General features: G+C 36.3%; 2 protein-coding genes and 1 non-coding gene across 4 annotated transcripts; 2 read left to right on the top strand and 1 right to left on the bottom strand.

The window, feature by feature from the left end:
- Positions 1 to 5,168: 5,168 nt before the first annotated feature.
- LOC106351286 (protein SGT1 homolog A-like) lies at positions 5,169 to 9,744 on the bottom strand. Its single transcript, XM_013791103.3, has 9 exons — positions 7,193 to 9,744; positions 6,834 to 6,903; positions 6,638 to 6,762; positions 6,458 to 6,551; positions 6,294 to 6,390; positions 6,154 to 6,222; positions 5,942 to 6,080; positions 5,673 to 5,857; positions 5,169 to 5,598 (listed from the first exon to the last, which is right to left on the bottom strand). Exons 1-9 carry the CDS (start codon positions 7,350 to 7,352, stop codon positions 5,491 to 5,493), a joined length of 1,047 nt encoding a protein of 348 aa, XP_013646557.2. The 5' UTR covers positions 7,353 to 9,744; the 3' UTR covers positions 5,169 to 5,490.
- Positions 7,730 to 7,892, top strand: LOC125581051. Its single transcript, XR_007318762.1, has one exon. It is a non-coding gene; the product is annotated as a U1 spliceosomal RNA (small nuclear RNA).
- A 524-nt stretch (positions 9,745 to 10,268) lies between the features above and the next one.
- LOC106351287 (endoglucanase 20) lies at positions 10,269 to 14,362 on the top strand. Of its 2 annotated transcripts, none has more exons than XM_022694225.2 (8): positions 10,269 to 10,617; positions 10,723 to 10,761; positions 11,286 to 11,486; positions 11,612 to 11,689; positions 11,864 to 12,016; positions 12,117 to 12,225; positions 12,326 to 12,492; positions 12,581 to 14,362. In XM_022694225.2, exons 1-8 carry the CDS (start codon positions 10,426 to 10,428, stop codon positions 12,908 to 12,910), a joined length of 1,269 nt encoding a protein of 422 aa, XP_022549946.1. In that variant the 5' UTR covers positions 10,269 to 10,425; the 3' UTR covers positions 12,911 to 14,362. The 2 variants fall into 2 exon arrangements, with proteins under 2 accessions (XP_022549946.1, XP_013646558.1); XM_013791104.3 differs by having other exon boundaries at positions 10,723 to 10,935; positions 12,581 to 14,358.
- The last annotated feature ends 2,423 nt before the right edge of the window (positions 14,363 to 16,785 follow it).

Here is a 16,785-nt window from a genome sequence, read left to right as displayed (position 1 = left end):
ACAAAATAATATATGACTAACAATGTGTTTAATTTTTTTTGGAATATAAAAGGCATTGGAGCATTTTCAGGGATCTGAGCACACACACTCTTAAAGAAGAAGTTGTGGAACAGCTTCAGGAGAACATTCTCATCTTATTGTGCAACTTGGAGAAGATATTTCCTCCCGGATTTTTTGACGTCATGGAGCATCTAGCTGTCCACCTCCCATATGAGGCATTGCTTCGTGGACCTGTACATTACGGATGGATGTATCAGTATGAGCGAGCCATGAAATATTTGAAGGGAAAAGGAAAGAACCTCGCCAAAGTTGAAGGTTCTATAATTGCTGGAAGTTTGATGGAAGAAGTTTCTCACTTCACATCGTACTACTTTGCGTCAAAAGTACGTACCCGGAGAAGAGCTCCAAGAAGATATGATGATGGTGGTGTTGCGCCAACATATGCAGTTGCTGGTGTTCCAGACATTTTTAGCCAGATTGGACGACTCGGTGGGAAGTCTAAAGAGGTTTGGTGGTTGAGTGAACAAGACGCTCATAGTGCACACACCTATATTCTACTCAATTGCGAAGATCCATTGATGCGTTATTTTGAAAGGTAACATATATTGACACTTCGAAACACATATAAGTATAATTAATTGTATAATTGCGAGAGATTCTTTCCTATAAAATGTGACTTTACAGCCTATTTGTTTCTCAAGTCGAAGAAACATTTCATGGTATATCCACGAGTGACGTAGACAAAAAGAAAGATCAACACTTCATTAAGTGGTTGCGGAATCAGGTATTAACTCAAACTCTTTTTCATAAATGATCTGTATTTCATTAACATTCTCTTTATTTTTGCAGGTTGATTATGACGACGACGATGCAGATTATCCTAAGTGGTTACACGAAGTAATTCAATCTCCACTTGTAAAGGTCACCACATCACAGATGTATTTTACACGAGGCTATACTTTTCATACATATGAGTATGGTAGACAGCGGGCGACCAGTAACTATGGAATATGTGTGAAAGGGGAAACAGATTTCTACGGGATCTTGACGGAGATTATTGAAGTCGAATTTCCAGGGATACTGAAGCTGAAATGCGTCCTCTTCAAATGTGAATGGTTCGACCCCGTCGTCAACAGAGGTGTTCGGTCTAACAAATTCGGTGTAGTTGATGTCAACGGTGGACGAAGGTACAACAAATTCGAGCCTTTCATCTTAGCTTCACAAGCAGACCAAGTTAGCTTCCTTCCATACCCTCGGATGAGAGATTCAGGTATAAATTGGTTAGCAGTGATCAAAGTTACACCTCGAGGATGAATCATCAGTGGAGAAGAACCACCATTGCAAGAAGAACAGATAAATGAAGTCGAGGAACCTGAACAAGAAATTGATGACATCCTTCTCATTGATCCGCATAATCACGAGTACGAAGATCTTACCGATGATGCCACAGACGAAGCTGTTGAAGACGAGTTTAATGAAAATGATGATGTTTCTAGTGATGACGAGAATGTCGATGTATCAGATTGATGTATTTGTTTTATGAATAAGATGAGGGAGTTTGTTTTATGAATAAGAAAATGTGGGGTTTGTTTTATGAATAAGGTAATGTGGGAGTTTGTTTTATGAATAAGCAAATGTGGGAATTGTGGTTTGGAATGGAATTAAAGATGGGGTTTGGAATATATGAAGTAGAAAATAAGGAATATGGGGTTTGGGGTTTTGGGGTTTCGGATTCTAGGGATTTAAACATAACACTCGTTAATTCCACGTAAGCACAAATCGTCGTTAAGGACTCGTAAGCCAACGAGGACATAACGACGAAATATTAAAATAAAGAACGTGGGGCTCGTTAATTCCACCAAATCGTCGTAAAGACCACGTATAAGAAATCGTCGTAAATTCCACGTAAGCAGAAATCGTCGTAAATACCTCGTAAGCCAACGAGGAAATAACGATGAAATTTTAAAATAAAGATGGAGTTTGGAATATATGAAAATAAGGAATATGGAGTTTGGGGTTTGGGGTTTGGGGTTAGGGGTTTCAGGTTTGGGGTTTGGGGTTTGGAATATGGGGTTTGGGGTTTGGGGTTTAGAGGTTTCGGGGTTTCGGATTTTAGGGATTTAAACATAATACTCGTTAATTCCACGTAAGCAGAAATCGTCGTAAACACCACGTAAAAGGATTTAAACAAAACACTCGTTAATTCCACGTAAGCCCAAATCGTCGTAAAGACCACGTAAGCAGAAATCGTCGTAAATACCTCGTAGTGTAAAAACTAGAAAAAAAAAAGAAAAGGAGAAAAATACCAGATTAACATGTGGCAAGACTTCCAGCAATTATAATACGTAAGTCTCGCCCACATGAATTCTAATATCTTCTCATTTTCCTATTTTTTTCAAATATTTATAATTTGAATAGGATTTTGCTGAGGAATGTGATTTGAGATAGGGTGTGATTTGGGAGTTTGTGTGTGGTTTGAGAATGAGAGTTGTGGGTATATTTATAGGAAAGCAAGACTCGTTAATTCCACGTAAGCAAAATCGTCGTTAATACCTCGTATATAAAAACACGGGCCTTTGTGATTCCTCGCAATTTCCTCGTATTGAAAAACACGGGCCTTTGTAACTGCTCGCTATTTCGTCGTAACCTTACGACGAATTTGCGACGATACGTAATCTTATATATACCCCCGAGTGCTCACTCTTTCTTTCCTCTCTACTTCCTCTCCACTTCCTCTCCATTCCGTAGCAATGGTAAGCCTCTCTAATTTGGTTAGTTTAGGATAGATTATGTGGTTAGTATAGGGAATTTAGATAGGTTTACGGATTTTATGTTATTTAGTGTTCATTAGGTGGATAATGTTGGGAAATATACTGTTGATGTTAATTTTAAAATTTTAATTTTTTTCTCAGGTTCGAAAAAGAAGACTTACTGCCCATTACAGAGAGATCTTCGGTGAGCCGGGTAGTCGTTTAGACCCGGCCTCTTCTTCAGCCCCCGGTTCTTCGGGTCAGGAGACTGTCCCCGAGACTCAGTACACTCAGAGAGTCTCTGGGTCTACTTCTTCTAGTGCACCATCGGCTCCTCATGTGCCTTCCCCGATGGCTCATCCAACGATGCCTCCTCTTGTGCCTCCTCCGATGGCACCTCCGATGGCCGCCGATATTCATCCCGATTTGATGGTGCCTCCGAGTGCTCCTTACTCGCAGTACACTGTAGAGGACATTCTCCGTCTGCAAGGCAGAGAAGGTTTACCAGTCATCGACCCAGACCGACCGGACGGAACTTTGTGGTATGATGCATTATTTTTTTTTAATTCGTTTAAAATTCTTTTATAACATTAAAAAATAATATATATTTTAAATTTGTATTTTCCAGGTGGGGGGTTGACTGATGTCTTGCATCGGACGTAACCGACACGATCAAAGGTTACTTCTCCATGGCACATCCGAACTGGAGTAAGACGCCTCACTACGTCAGAAAGACGTGGTTCAAAATTTACGCTGTAAGTTTCTATTAATTAATTATATATACTTTAATTTTTTCATGATTTATATATATACTTTCTAAAAAACTAATTGTTAATTTATTTTTTCTAATAGGAAAAATATAATTGGGCCTTGGGGATCACTGAGAGGGTAAGGAAGAAGTTTAACGCGAAGGCGAAAGTTCGCTTGTTGGACACGGTCTCCAACTGGAAGGGTGACTGGATCGTGAAGGGGTATGAGTGTGGCAAACCCGCTGAGCTCACCACGGATGTGTGGGATGGCCTCATCCGTTATTGGCGCTTTCCTGATTCCATTAGAATCGCCCAGGCTTGCTCTAACTCCCGTAACACGGTCGATGAGCACGGAAACGGGCCGATGCTTCACACTACGGGCCAAAAACCCCACGCCGGTGTCCGTTTGGAAATGGTAATTAAATATTTTATTAAATAATTTTTTTAATATATATATTTTATTCTAACTTTCTTAAATGTTTTTTAGGCCAAAGAGACGGGACATCTCCCGTCTCTTATGGAACTTTACGAGAGGACCCACAAGAACAAGGCGGGCGTATTTGTAGATGGCAAGTCCGAGCAAATCTACAACGACGTGGTTGCTCGGGTTGAAGACCGCCAGACTCAGCTGACCCAGCAGTCTACCGACGGATTACCCGTCACCTTATCCACACTTGAAGTGGATAAGATTTACGAGGAGGTAAATTTTCAAAAATTTTAATTTTTTATTATTCATTTAATATAACTTTAAATTTTTACTAACAATATTTATTTTTTGTTTTTAAGGTTGTCCCTAAAAAAAAGGACGGACGTTGGGGATTGGTTCCGTCAACGATGTTCCGAGAGCGACATCGTCTTATGGTCAGCGACGGGATGATGAAGTCACTGAGCTGCGTAGAGAGTCCGCTCAGCTGCGTAACGAGTTGGCCGCGACAAAATCTTGTATGGGTGGAGTCGAGGGCTTCTTGGATGTTATAGCGGCCACAAATCCGGAATGGTAGTCCATGTTGAGGAGCATGCGACAACAACATCCCATTCAAGGCGAGTCATCCGACGTACATAACGAGGCGGATGTTACGAGGCGGATGTTACGAGGAGGAGTGATGAATTCTACCAGGCGATGAACGACCCTTAGTTTTTTTTTCCGGTTGTTGTATTATAAATTCAAAACTTATTTATATATAAAATATTTTCATATTGATTTATTTTTATTTTAAATTTTAATTTTATTAATAAATTAAATAATTTTAATTATTTTTTAGTTATATTTTTAAATTCTGTAAAATAATAAAAACGAAGTAAATTCGTAGCTAATGTACGACCTATTTACGTGGAAACCTTACGAGGAAATGACGAGAAATAGTAAACGAGTATTTTACGAGAAAAAATTTACGAGGAAATAACGAGGAAAGATAAACGAGTATTTTACGAGGAAATCCTTTCGTGGTCGTTACGTGTATTTTGCGAGGAAACACTTTCAAGGTATTTACGTGTAGTTTACGAAGAACTCGTTTCGAGGTATTTACGAGGAAATATAGCGACCTCCTTACGTGGAATATTGACGTGGTCTTTACGACGAAATGATCTACTTCGTCTTTACGACGAAATATATTCCTCGCTAAGTTACGACGAATTATCGAGGAAATATGTGTTACGACAGATGAGTAACGAGTAAACGCGGTTCCTCGCTAATTCGTCGTAAAGCCTCTTTTACGACGAACTCACGAGGAAAATCGCACTCGTTAAGATTATGTTTTCTTGTAGTGTTCATCTTCCCTTGGTAGGAAAATCTCATATACAGTTGCCTACTTGCCTTTGGCTATTTAGTTTTGCGGATATAGTTTTAACAAGACACTTGAGAATAGTGATCTGTGAATATTCAGATGAAAACATTAAAAAAGTTGTGAAGAGAAAGCCATACTTGACAAAAGCAAAGAAACCTTAGGATCCTCATTACATGAAGAAAAAGGACCATGTATCAAAAAGGAAGATTAGATCTCCCATTTCTTGAGCTCCATACCATCAGGAGGAGTGCTCTCGATTGTCTTAGCCCCAACCTCTTTCCAGTTTGTCGACAGCACCGTTCCATTCGATTCCACCTGTTCATTTGTCCAAAAACCATCATCAGAAACTTCATTAACAAAGAAAGACCAAACAGTAAATAAATACTCACAAAGGATTTGCTCATGGCACGTCTCATATCCTCATCAGCATTCGAATACATCTCACGTAAGGACTTGTCCAAAGCAGCGTCTCCTTCCAGCTTCTCATCCTTCTCCTGTTTCTTCACTTCGGCTTCAAGCTTGTCCCAGTCCTTCACTTTCTTAGAAGAAGGATACGCCGGTCGCACTGAAACCTCTGGCACCATTATACAAAAGTTTCACATGTCAAGAGACTGTTGTTTAAAAGCTGTCATCAGATGAAACAAGAAGAAGACAAAACCTGATGAGACATTTGGCTTTGGCAAAACCGCTGGCACTTTGCCGTGTTCAAGAGAGGCCCATGTGATGATCTCTGCTTTGGCAAGACGGATCTCGACTTTGGTTGATAATACTTCATATCTGCACTTCTCTGGTACTATCTGAACACAGAAACACAAAGTTCAATACAATATGTTCAAGTCAGATCACTGATTCGTTTGATAGATCAGTTACCTTTCCAAACAATCTCGGCTGGAGATGATAGGCTTCCTCCTCTCCAGGAACATCAATCACAACACTCAGCTGCAAAATTACATAACAAGTTTTAAAACAGAAGTGTCATATTTATAGAGGTGGGTTCTTAGAGTGCTTACAATTTGTTCACCAAAGTCGATATTAACATTCTGCTTTGGTATCCCTTTTGCGAATATAGTGACCACAACTTCTTCTGGCTTTTGGTAGTAGTCGTGTCTGTTGAACACTCAGAAGGGGGTGAGATATTTTCTAATACTTGCAAGGTTGTCTACAAGGAAACTACCTGAACTTTGGTTTGGCCGGTGCTGAAGACACATGGGTGAGATCAGCTTTCACTGATGGAGATGCCACCGGTTGAACCAAAATTTTCTCTTCTTCTGAGCAAAGAAATTGAAGAGTTCAGATCGCATAATCATAATCAACCAGATAACAACAAACAACAATGCATTAAGGGGGGATATACCTGAGATACGAAGCTCGCATTCGTCTATCAGCTTCTTGAATTTGGATTCACATGGTGCAATTGAAGCACCCTTTTCAAGAGCTTTTTTCGCAGTTTGATATTCTTCAAGCTTCATACAAGCAGTTCTACAGACAAGAAAGGAATCAGATATCTTACTTTTAAATGTCACTATAACAGAAGATAAAAACATACATACCCCTTTCTTAAGTAAGCTTTCGTCAATAAAGGATCCAACTCTATCGCTTTGTTCGCATCTTCCACTGCTTCTGCTCTCTCATTCACAACACAAGTCTCAGAGTCAAGACCCAATAAAATGCGATTACACATCTCAATCAGTACAAAGTTGCAAACTTTGTAAACGGCAAATCATTGCTAATCACAAAACAAACAAAAAGGCTCAATCTTGAACTCATCAAAGCAAATTCTGATACATTGTTTCCTCCCCCATACACGTGGCACTACCAAATCAAACCCAGAAACCAAAGATAAAAGGTCTCTCCTTTGCGTTCTTTAAGAAAAGTATCAGTCTTTTCAATTACGTAGCGAAGAAGTTACCGATGAATTTTTTGATTTTGACGTTGGCCTGAGCACGATCGGCGAAGAACTCAGCACACTTTGGATCCAAGTCGATGGCTTTTGAGTACAAGTCAACAGCAACATCGAACTCGTCGTCTTCGAAAGCCTCTTTGGCCTTCGCTGCAAGCTCCTTAGTCATGTCGATTGTGGTTTTTGGTTAGGTTGAGAGAAGAAGAAGAAGAAGAAGATGATGATTCGATTCAAGAAGGGGAATGAAGTAGTAGACGAGGGCCAAAGAGTATAAAAATGGATGCGATCTTTTTCTGTTCTATTGTTCTGTTATTGTTTTGTGAGGGAAGTTTTGGCGCTTCAATACAAAAAATAAATAAAGAATAAACAAATACAGCTTAGTTAAATGGGTATAACATGGGCCGGAATATATAATCACGGATTAAGGCCCATCATTGTCTCAAAATTAAACTCGGCCTCTATAATACTTCTCCCACACCGGTAATCTTGAGATGAACACTCCTCTTTCGTGTAGTATAAAATAAGACGAAGGTCCAACGTTGAAAGATACTTACCTGGACGGGGTCGACTCTTGATCGTTAAGACGAGTGGCCTAAGCTAGTGACCTCCATTGCACATATTGGAGGGGTGCTTAGCTTAAGGTCTCCCCATGTGGGAGAGCCTGCGTCATTATTTGTGGCAGTGGGGATCAGCGTTCGCGCGGTCCCTTCCATTACCCAACAGTTTAACTTTTTTAGTCCGTTAAGTTTGTGACTGAGTCTGTTAAACGGTCTTGTGGATTTTATCTGTGTAGAAGCAAGTCACAGACTCACTTTATAATGGTTCATGGAGGATGTTATTGTCACAAAGATTTCATTCAGTTTCAGACTGACAAGGAAGCGTTATACGTTTGGGATAAGAAGTAGTCTCTGTCCTTAATGATACACTGAAAATACCACCAAATGGATCTTATGATGACTGTAACTACAAGTTGCTCTTTTGATTTTCATTATCATACAATAGAAAAATGTCAAGTATATCGTAAATGAAGATGTGCTTGGGGCGGAGTAATTAACGCATTATTATTAGGGAGATGTAACGTACACGAAGTTGCGTTGGGCTAAAAAAGAATAGTGGACATTAAAACTTTGTCACATGCTTTCGATTTTGTAATTCGATTTCTTAATCTGACCAAAATAAATATTTATACTTTCAAATTATATAAACTTCTTTGAGGCAGATAACCAAATATATTTTTGCCTGATTTTCTTCCACTACTGACTTATACAAAACTAATAATATCATAACTAATAAAAAAATAATAATAATAACATGGACGAAAACCGAAATAAACTGTATCAAGTTGAAGACACTATGGGTTTTACTGTTTAGTGTTTACATACAAAAAAGAAATTTAAGTTGGTGGTTTCTTCATTTAGAAAAAAAAAATTATGTTGTTTTTGTCAACTAGAAAAAACATATTGTATACAAAAATCATATTCCAAAAGAGGAGTACAATAGTATAAACTATACACGGTACCCGTTTTCTAAAACCATGCAGATAACGTCAATCACCATCGTGGGTTAGTTAGAAAAAAAAATCAAGTATAGGATAACTGTATACTGTAGCATATTTATAACTGACTTAAATGAACTAATACATTCGATGGACCATCCCTTGTTGAGTTCCTCCTTTTTCCTCATAACACAAATATAATGAGAAGAGGAAAAAAACATACGATGAACAAACACGCAAGAAATTTCCGCAATACGCTTGCAAGTAAAGAGGGATGAATAAATTAAATAACTAAGTTTATGACAACTGAAAGGAAAACAAAACCTAACGGCATTTTTTTACAACGGCGAAATCCTACACTGACGTTTTGAGGAATGGGTGCTAAATATATTATACAGCCGTTTCTACGGCACGGCATCCCCATATCACTACTACTTGTCCCAGTCAATCAGTTGTTCTTATACGTGATAAACGCCAGCGATTGCGTTTTCACACATGGACAAGATTGCTTAGTTTTAGGTACATCATATTTTTTCTTTCTTTTTACCATAATCTAAGCGAATATATTTGCACAGTAGTGCAGGGAAGCATTTCTTTTGTTTGTATCATTAGTAGAGCTTGGATATTTCGATACACTTTCTATGAAAGTTGAAACATGGGTTTTAATGGATATTTCGATACACTTTCTATGAAAGTTTAAACATGGGTTTTAATATATTATTATTTGCTTGTAGTGTATATCCAAAATTCTAGGCATGGAACAAAAAATTGTTGCAGATTATATTTTTAACTTGGAGGTATCGCGAATTTATGAAAATACACAGATTAATTTATAAGAAGATGTACAACCCACATATAGAATCTTTTTAAGTATTTAAATGGGTGTAAGTAATATACTTACATTCGCGTAATCATATGATGACCTTCGAATCCAGATTGTTTAGCAATCCAGAATTCGTCTGTCACTAGACCACCAATCGCATGGGTAATAGTTCCATACTTCTCTAAACACAGTTCAGGATGAGCAAATTACACCAGCAGAAATACGAAAGACCTTCCCAATTTGCTCGTATGCATTTCTTAAAAATCCAGTATAAATTGCAAAAAAGGAATTATATATCGGTCATGAGATGATATTTAAAATGCATAAAATGATAAAAAGATATGGAGAATTCTACATTCTCTCCAAAATACGGGTTTATCATGCCTAGCAGCCGTATTTTGGGAAACAAAGACTCATCAGTGAGTTTACTATCTCAATTTTGGTAATTATTTACAGGAAACATATTTTAAATCTTTTTTTTTTTTTTGTAAACTCACATATTTTAAATCTTAAATAAACTAAAACTTATATAATTTCATACAGAAGAAAAACAAAGTACTGTATGGTTGTTAGCAAACTGATATCATTTATAATGTCAACAATAACAACTTGCTACACTGAAACCTTTTTATTGTGATTCCGTATTCATTGAAATTTAATTCTTGTTGGTAATTTGCCTGCACTGTTTCTTATTAACAACAGTAAAATCAATGTAACCAGATGTTTATAAGAAAAAAAACAGTGCATCCAGTTAACCTAAAATTACGTGAAAACAGATAATGTTATGAATTACGTACGCAACTTTACTTGCATGGGACATCTATCTATAAAATACGCTCATGAACCATTTCATGCAAAGTTAAGATACAGCAAAATCCATCACAAAGAAAGAAACATTTCCAAAAGGCAGTTATAGTGACAATAATGGGCAAGATCTTGGTGATAATGCTAGTTTGTATTTTCATGGCTTTCCAAAGCTTGGAAGCTCTTGATTATGGAGATGCACTAAACAAGTCCATTTTGTTCTTTGAAGGCCAACGATCCGGTAAACTACCGGTGAACCAACGTGTTACATGGCGAGCCGATTCTGCCCTGTCCGACGGTAAACCGGATAATGTAAAACTTATTCCATTTATAATTTAGCATTGTGTTTTCTCTTAACTAATTATCGTGTGGTTAATTTTAATCGTTAGAAATTAAAATTCTGCTTTCATCTTCCAGGTGAATTTGATTGGAGGATACTATGATGCGGGTGACAATGTAAAATTTGTTTGGCCAATGTCATTTACCACAACCTTATTAAGTTGGGCCGCCATTGAATACCAAAATGAAATTTCATCCGTAAACCAACTCAGTTATCTTCGCTCTTCTATCAAATGGGCAACCGATTTTATCATCCTTGCTCATGCTTCCCCCACCACTCTATATACACATGTAAATCCATTTTTATAGCTAGAAATCAAAAGTAATCGTATAATCATAACCAGTATTCTCGTTAAATATGTGCCGGCAAGTATAGAAAACCCACTGGTGTTTCTTGTGTTTTGATTTACGCTTTCATGATACTCTGCTTATTCTTCCCTCCCAATCCTCTGGTTTTGAGGCGTGTGTTGCTTTTTGGAGGTTTCTGTTTTATGTCGCTGTACTCTCTTAGTTTGAAATAAAATCAGCGTAAAAAAAGCTAGAAAACCCCAAGATTAATTTTATTTCCTATGTCAACACTTAGTTCATTATGGTTGCTTAAGTTCTCTTAAAATTTTTTTTTTTTATAATGATCATAAAAGGTAGGAGATGGAAATTCAGATCATAGTTGCTGGGAGAGACCAGAAGATATGGACACAGCCAGAACTCTCTACAAGATTAATTCTTCTTCCCCTGGCTCTGAAGCGGCCGGCGAAGCCGCAGCCGCGCTTGCCTCTGCAGCACTTGTTTTCGAAACGGTCGACTCTAATTATTCATCCAAGCTACTAAGCCATGCAAAATCCGTGAGTATACTATATATACAAATTAAATCCAAAATAGCTTATGATCCTAGCGTAATCATGAGATGTTTTATATTTTGGACATGGTTGGTTATTTGGTTTAACGTTTGACTTGGCTATTTCTGCAGCTATTTGAATTTGCTGATCAGTACAGAGGCTCTTATCAAGCCTCATGCCCTTTCTACTGCTCATACTCAGGCTACCAGGTAATTAAACGGAAGTCACACAACCAAACCGATCGATACATTTAGATATAACGAGTTATCTCAAATTAACAAGTTTTAAATAATATATGAATGTTTTCATGCTATATAAATGAATACTCTTTTTCAATGATATAACAATATACTTCATTTTTCAAAATATTTTTTTGGTAAAAGGACGAGTTATTGTGGGCTGCGGCTTGGCTATACAAAGCAACAGGAGAAAATAAATACATAAGTTATGTCATAAGCAATCAAGATTGGAGCCAAGCGGTGAATGAATTCAGCTGGGACAATAAGTTTGCCGGAGCTCAGGCTTTACTCGCATCGGTTAGTATATACTATATATAAACCAAACTCGTTAAATTCTGTAACCAGATATATTAGGTTGAAATTAATGAATATTTTCCTGTTGATTTATTTTCTTAAGGAGTTTTACAAAGGGAAAAATGACTTGGGAAAATTTAAGAAAGATGTTGAGTCGTTCATCTGTGCATTGATGCCAGGAAGTAGCTCTCAACAAATTGAACCAACCCCTGGTATACCGATTTGTAGATAATCAGTAAAATGGTTTGATTTTTTTTTTCGGTTGATGTTATAGTTTTACAATTATGTTTGTGTGTACTTTTGGTTATTCAGGTGGCCTTTTGTTTACTAGAGACAGTAGCAACATACAATATGTAACAACGGCAATAACGGTGTTGTTCCATTACTCAAAAACTTTAACACAAGCCCAGGTCGGTTCAATCCAGTGCGGGTCAACCAAGTTCACGGTATCTCAAATTCAGAATTTTTCTAAATCACAGGTAATTGAATAAGTTTACCCTCCTAGACTCTAATCCAGTTTTAACACTATTTCCGTTTTGTTAACCGGACGGTCTAATTAATTTATAGGTGGACTACATCCTTGGAAATAATCCAATGAAAATGTCTTACATGGTCGGATACGGGAATAAGTACCCAACACAGCTTCATCATAGAGGCTCATCTTTACCGTCGATCAAATCTAAACCGGAGAAAATCGACTGTAATGGAGGATATTCATACTATAATTCTGATCAACCAAACCCAAATGTCCATACGGGTGCAATTGTGGGCGGACCGGATTCATCAGACGAGTTTAGCGACGAAAGATCAGACTACTCGCATGCAGAGCCCACAACTTACATCAACGCCGCCTTTATTGGACCTGTAGCTGCTCTGATTGGCCTGAAATCCAACTAGAGCACCGGGATCAATTCTACCGGACAATTAGCAAAGAAAATTATTATACATCAACAGCTATTAAACTACAAATTTGAATAATTAACCAAGGAATATACTATTTGCTTGAAGGAATAATATACCATTTACTTGAAGGAATATACCATTTACTTAACTAGGATGAATACCCCCGCGAATTCGCGGGGGAAACGATGCAATTTAAAATTACTAATCATATATATATATATATATATATATTTGGGTTGGTAATCTAAATGAATGTGAATTATAAATTTGGACATTATATTTGCACCCTTTATGTTTGCACTCTTTCAGTGACATTATGTTTGCCTTTCAGTGACATTATGTTTGTCCCTTTTTGGTAACTTTACTTTAACACACTTTCCATAATGTTATATATGAACCCTTTCGGTAAAGTGATGTTCACACCTCTTCAGTGATGATTCGTTCTCACACTTTCAGTGACAACATTTTGCACCACTTCGGTGATGATACATTCACACTTGTTTGTTCACAAAACGTTTGCACCTCTTGGACACAACACATTTGCGCTACTTTGGACACGACACGTTTGTGCCCCTTTGGACACTGTTCGCACCCTTTTGGTGACGAACTATTCGCACCTCTCTAGGCAAGACATGTTCGTACACCTAAGGTGATGACCCATTCACACCTCTTTGGTGACGACACTTTTCACCTTTTCGGTGACGACCTATTTGCACTCTTTAAGTGATAACTTCTTCGCACTCCTTTGGTGATGATCCGTTCGCATTTGGTATGTTGCACCTCTTCGGTGACAACATGTTTGCACCTCTTCGGTGACGATACATTCGCACCTCTTCGGTTACGACATGTACCTCTTCGGTTACGACAGGTTCGCACATGTTCAGGGTATCATAAGGTTATTAATAATTTCTAAAACAATCAATAACTTTATAGAATAGATATTAACAACTCTTTGGTATTTTATTCGATTATAGTATTTAAGATATGTGTTACACTGTCTAGACACTTAGAAATTTATATCATTTTGGTTAGAAATACAGAAGTATCGAATAATGAAGATGAAGAAGAAATGCGGAAGTGGTCAATATATATGTGTGTGAAAATGCAATTTTCAAAAGAGTGTGCATTTAGAAAAGTGTTGGTTAACAAAAGAAACGAAAAGACACCTTTTGCATTAGTAATTCGATGAACTCACACCTTTATCGATCAAATAAATTATATGAATTAGATTGCATAACCAAAACAAACTTAACCATAAGTTTTTAGTTAAACACTTCAATTTATTAATCAATAAAAAAGAGTGTATCACTCAAAAACTAAAAAGATATGCTAAAAGGTGCGTTGTTCAGAAAACTAAGGATGCACATGAAAGACTGTTTCATTCATAACTAAAAGAGTTGTATGAATAGGTGCATCGTTCAGAAATTAACAGATGCAAGGTGCATCAGAGAAAGACATGTTGTTTGCTAAAACATGTTGATGATGTTATGTCGTATTATTATAAAGAAAAAAAAATCGTGTTTGTTACATTATAGAACTGGGATAAACTAAACTATTGGATATAACTTTTTTTCCTATAAAAAAATGATCACATCATCAGTTAAGAAAAAGAGGTTTACTAAACCATGTTGTTAAATAAACGTTCCGAATTTTAGTTTATCACAGTTCTATAATACGATCCGCACCGCACTGCAGTTAACAATAACAAAAATCTTTACATATACCATATACCTATACGTTTTTATTATTGTTTTAACCACACTGCAGCTCTACCGTTTGTCCCGCATCGCTCAATCCGTTGTTACCCTTCAGAGGCAAAGTTCATAAGATGTTTTTATTATTAAAGTGTCTTCAATTATTCAAATTTTCCAGAATCATTTTATTAGCATGGAAAATATGTTTTGTCAAAATTTAAATTAACTCCAACTAAATAATTTGATCGCATATTTTTATATGATAATCTATATTTAGCTTGAGACATTTCTATGCATATATTATCCCAGAGTTTCTTAAGAACACATATTGACAGATATATATATTTTTTTAATGTTTTCTCTATTGATGGTGTTGGAGAAATAAAACAGTAGTGGGATGGATACAAATTATGTGGTTATTGATATATTATTTTGAAGTTTCTAAGTACACATTTTGACACACACAAATTATTTGCGTTTACACGAGTTATTTGCAGATACAAGTTATTTTCTTATACTCCCTCTGTGTATTAAAGTACATTTTGACACATAATTTTAAAATATAGCAATCATTAATCATTTAAAAGTTATTTAGAAAATATTTGTAATCAAAATAAAACAAAAAAATATTTATGCTACTATGCGTCAACATATGTTTTTAAATGAAACATTTTTATGTGTGAGAATACACTATTTATAGAATAATACTATCTAAATGGTTTTCAAGATATAATGGCCAGTATTAATCATTATATGGAACCACTTTGTTTAAAACCATATCACTTACTTACTCAATGGGCAGTCCAAACTCTAGCAACATATAGCACCAGAGCCGATTTAAGTGGTGGGGCGAGACCTCCCAGGACCCATGCACAAAAGGAACCCATAAAATTTGTAATTTACTTATAGCGTTAAATTTTTTAGGTTTTAAAGATAATCATTTAGGGTTTAAATCTCCGCATTGGCCGATTGAAAATGGGTAGCGACTTGAATAAAAGATTTTGTAATTTCTCAATTTTAGACTTTAAAGTTATGTTTTCTTGTTTTTTACACAGTCATAAGATTATATATAATGCTTGTAGAGCAAAACCGAAACCATACTATGATACCATTATTGTTATTTGGTTATTTGTTGACACGTTTTCATCAAAAATCAGTGTATGCTTGAAGGTGGTCAGGAAGAAAACCCATAAGAGTAGGCCATATAGAATCACGAGTGTTTGTGAATGCATTTGTTAACGTTTTCTGTTTTTCTTAATATATTTTTGTTTCTTAAATACAGTTCATCTAATATTTACTGGTCTTTCCCAGCTTTGCTTTTTTCTTTTGGACGTTCAGATTTCTATTCCTAAGTGTTATTTTTCCTTTTATTTGAATTGTTTATTCAATCACACAAAAGGTGCTTCAAGTAGATTTGTGACAAGCTTAAGTGCTGATTAAAATTCGGGTTTGATAATGCTTCTCAGTCAAATGATTTCGTTTCTGTTGGTTTTAGATTACGACATTAGTTATTTCAGTGAGCATAATAAAATGCTACACATTTTTTTGCTTGTTTTGATTAACATCGTTGTTTTATTTAATTTGTTGCAATAAGCCATATTTTTCTTGCTTTACAGGGACAAAAATTTTTTTTGCCGCAGGCCCTAAGAATAGTTTTTTCTTCTCTTAGGGCTCAGAAAATGTTTAGAAAACTGCTATTTTCCAAAATAACATATCTCATCATCTTCTACAGATGTGTTTAATAAATCGATAAGATTCAGAATACTAATACGGTAATAAGACTTGACCAGGAAAATATATATTAACAAATAGCCTAGTTCATTACACAAAAATCTGTACAGTGGTTGAAATTGTGTATACCTTCTAAAGATCTCACTCAAAATTGTATACTATTACAAAGAGAAAAAATGTAACCACATTTATGGATCACTCTTTCAAATAATTTAGTTTTCATTTAAAAAGCATACAAAGATTCTTAAATTAAGAAGATAAATGAGAAATATATATGGTTTTTATTTAAAAAGCATACAAAGATTCATAAATTAAGAAAATAAATGAGAAAGATAATTTAAGTATATGTGACTTGTAGTTTGACAGCTTTGGTTCCAGTCTGCCAAGCTTTGCAAGTCGTTTTTGGTTTATGATCTTTTGAATGGCTGCTCGAGTGTCTGAGTC

Source organism: Brassica napus, chromosome C1, assembly GCF_020379485.1.
Source record: "Brassica napus cultivar Da-Ae chromosome C1, Da-Ae, whole genome shotgun sequence".
In the NCBI taxonomy this organism is placed as follows: Eukaryota; Viridiplantae; Streptophyta; class Magnoliopsida; order Brassicales; family Brassicaceae; genus Brassica; species Brassica napus.
This window is presented reverse-complemented; position numbering and strand designations above follow the sequence as displayed.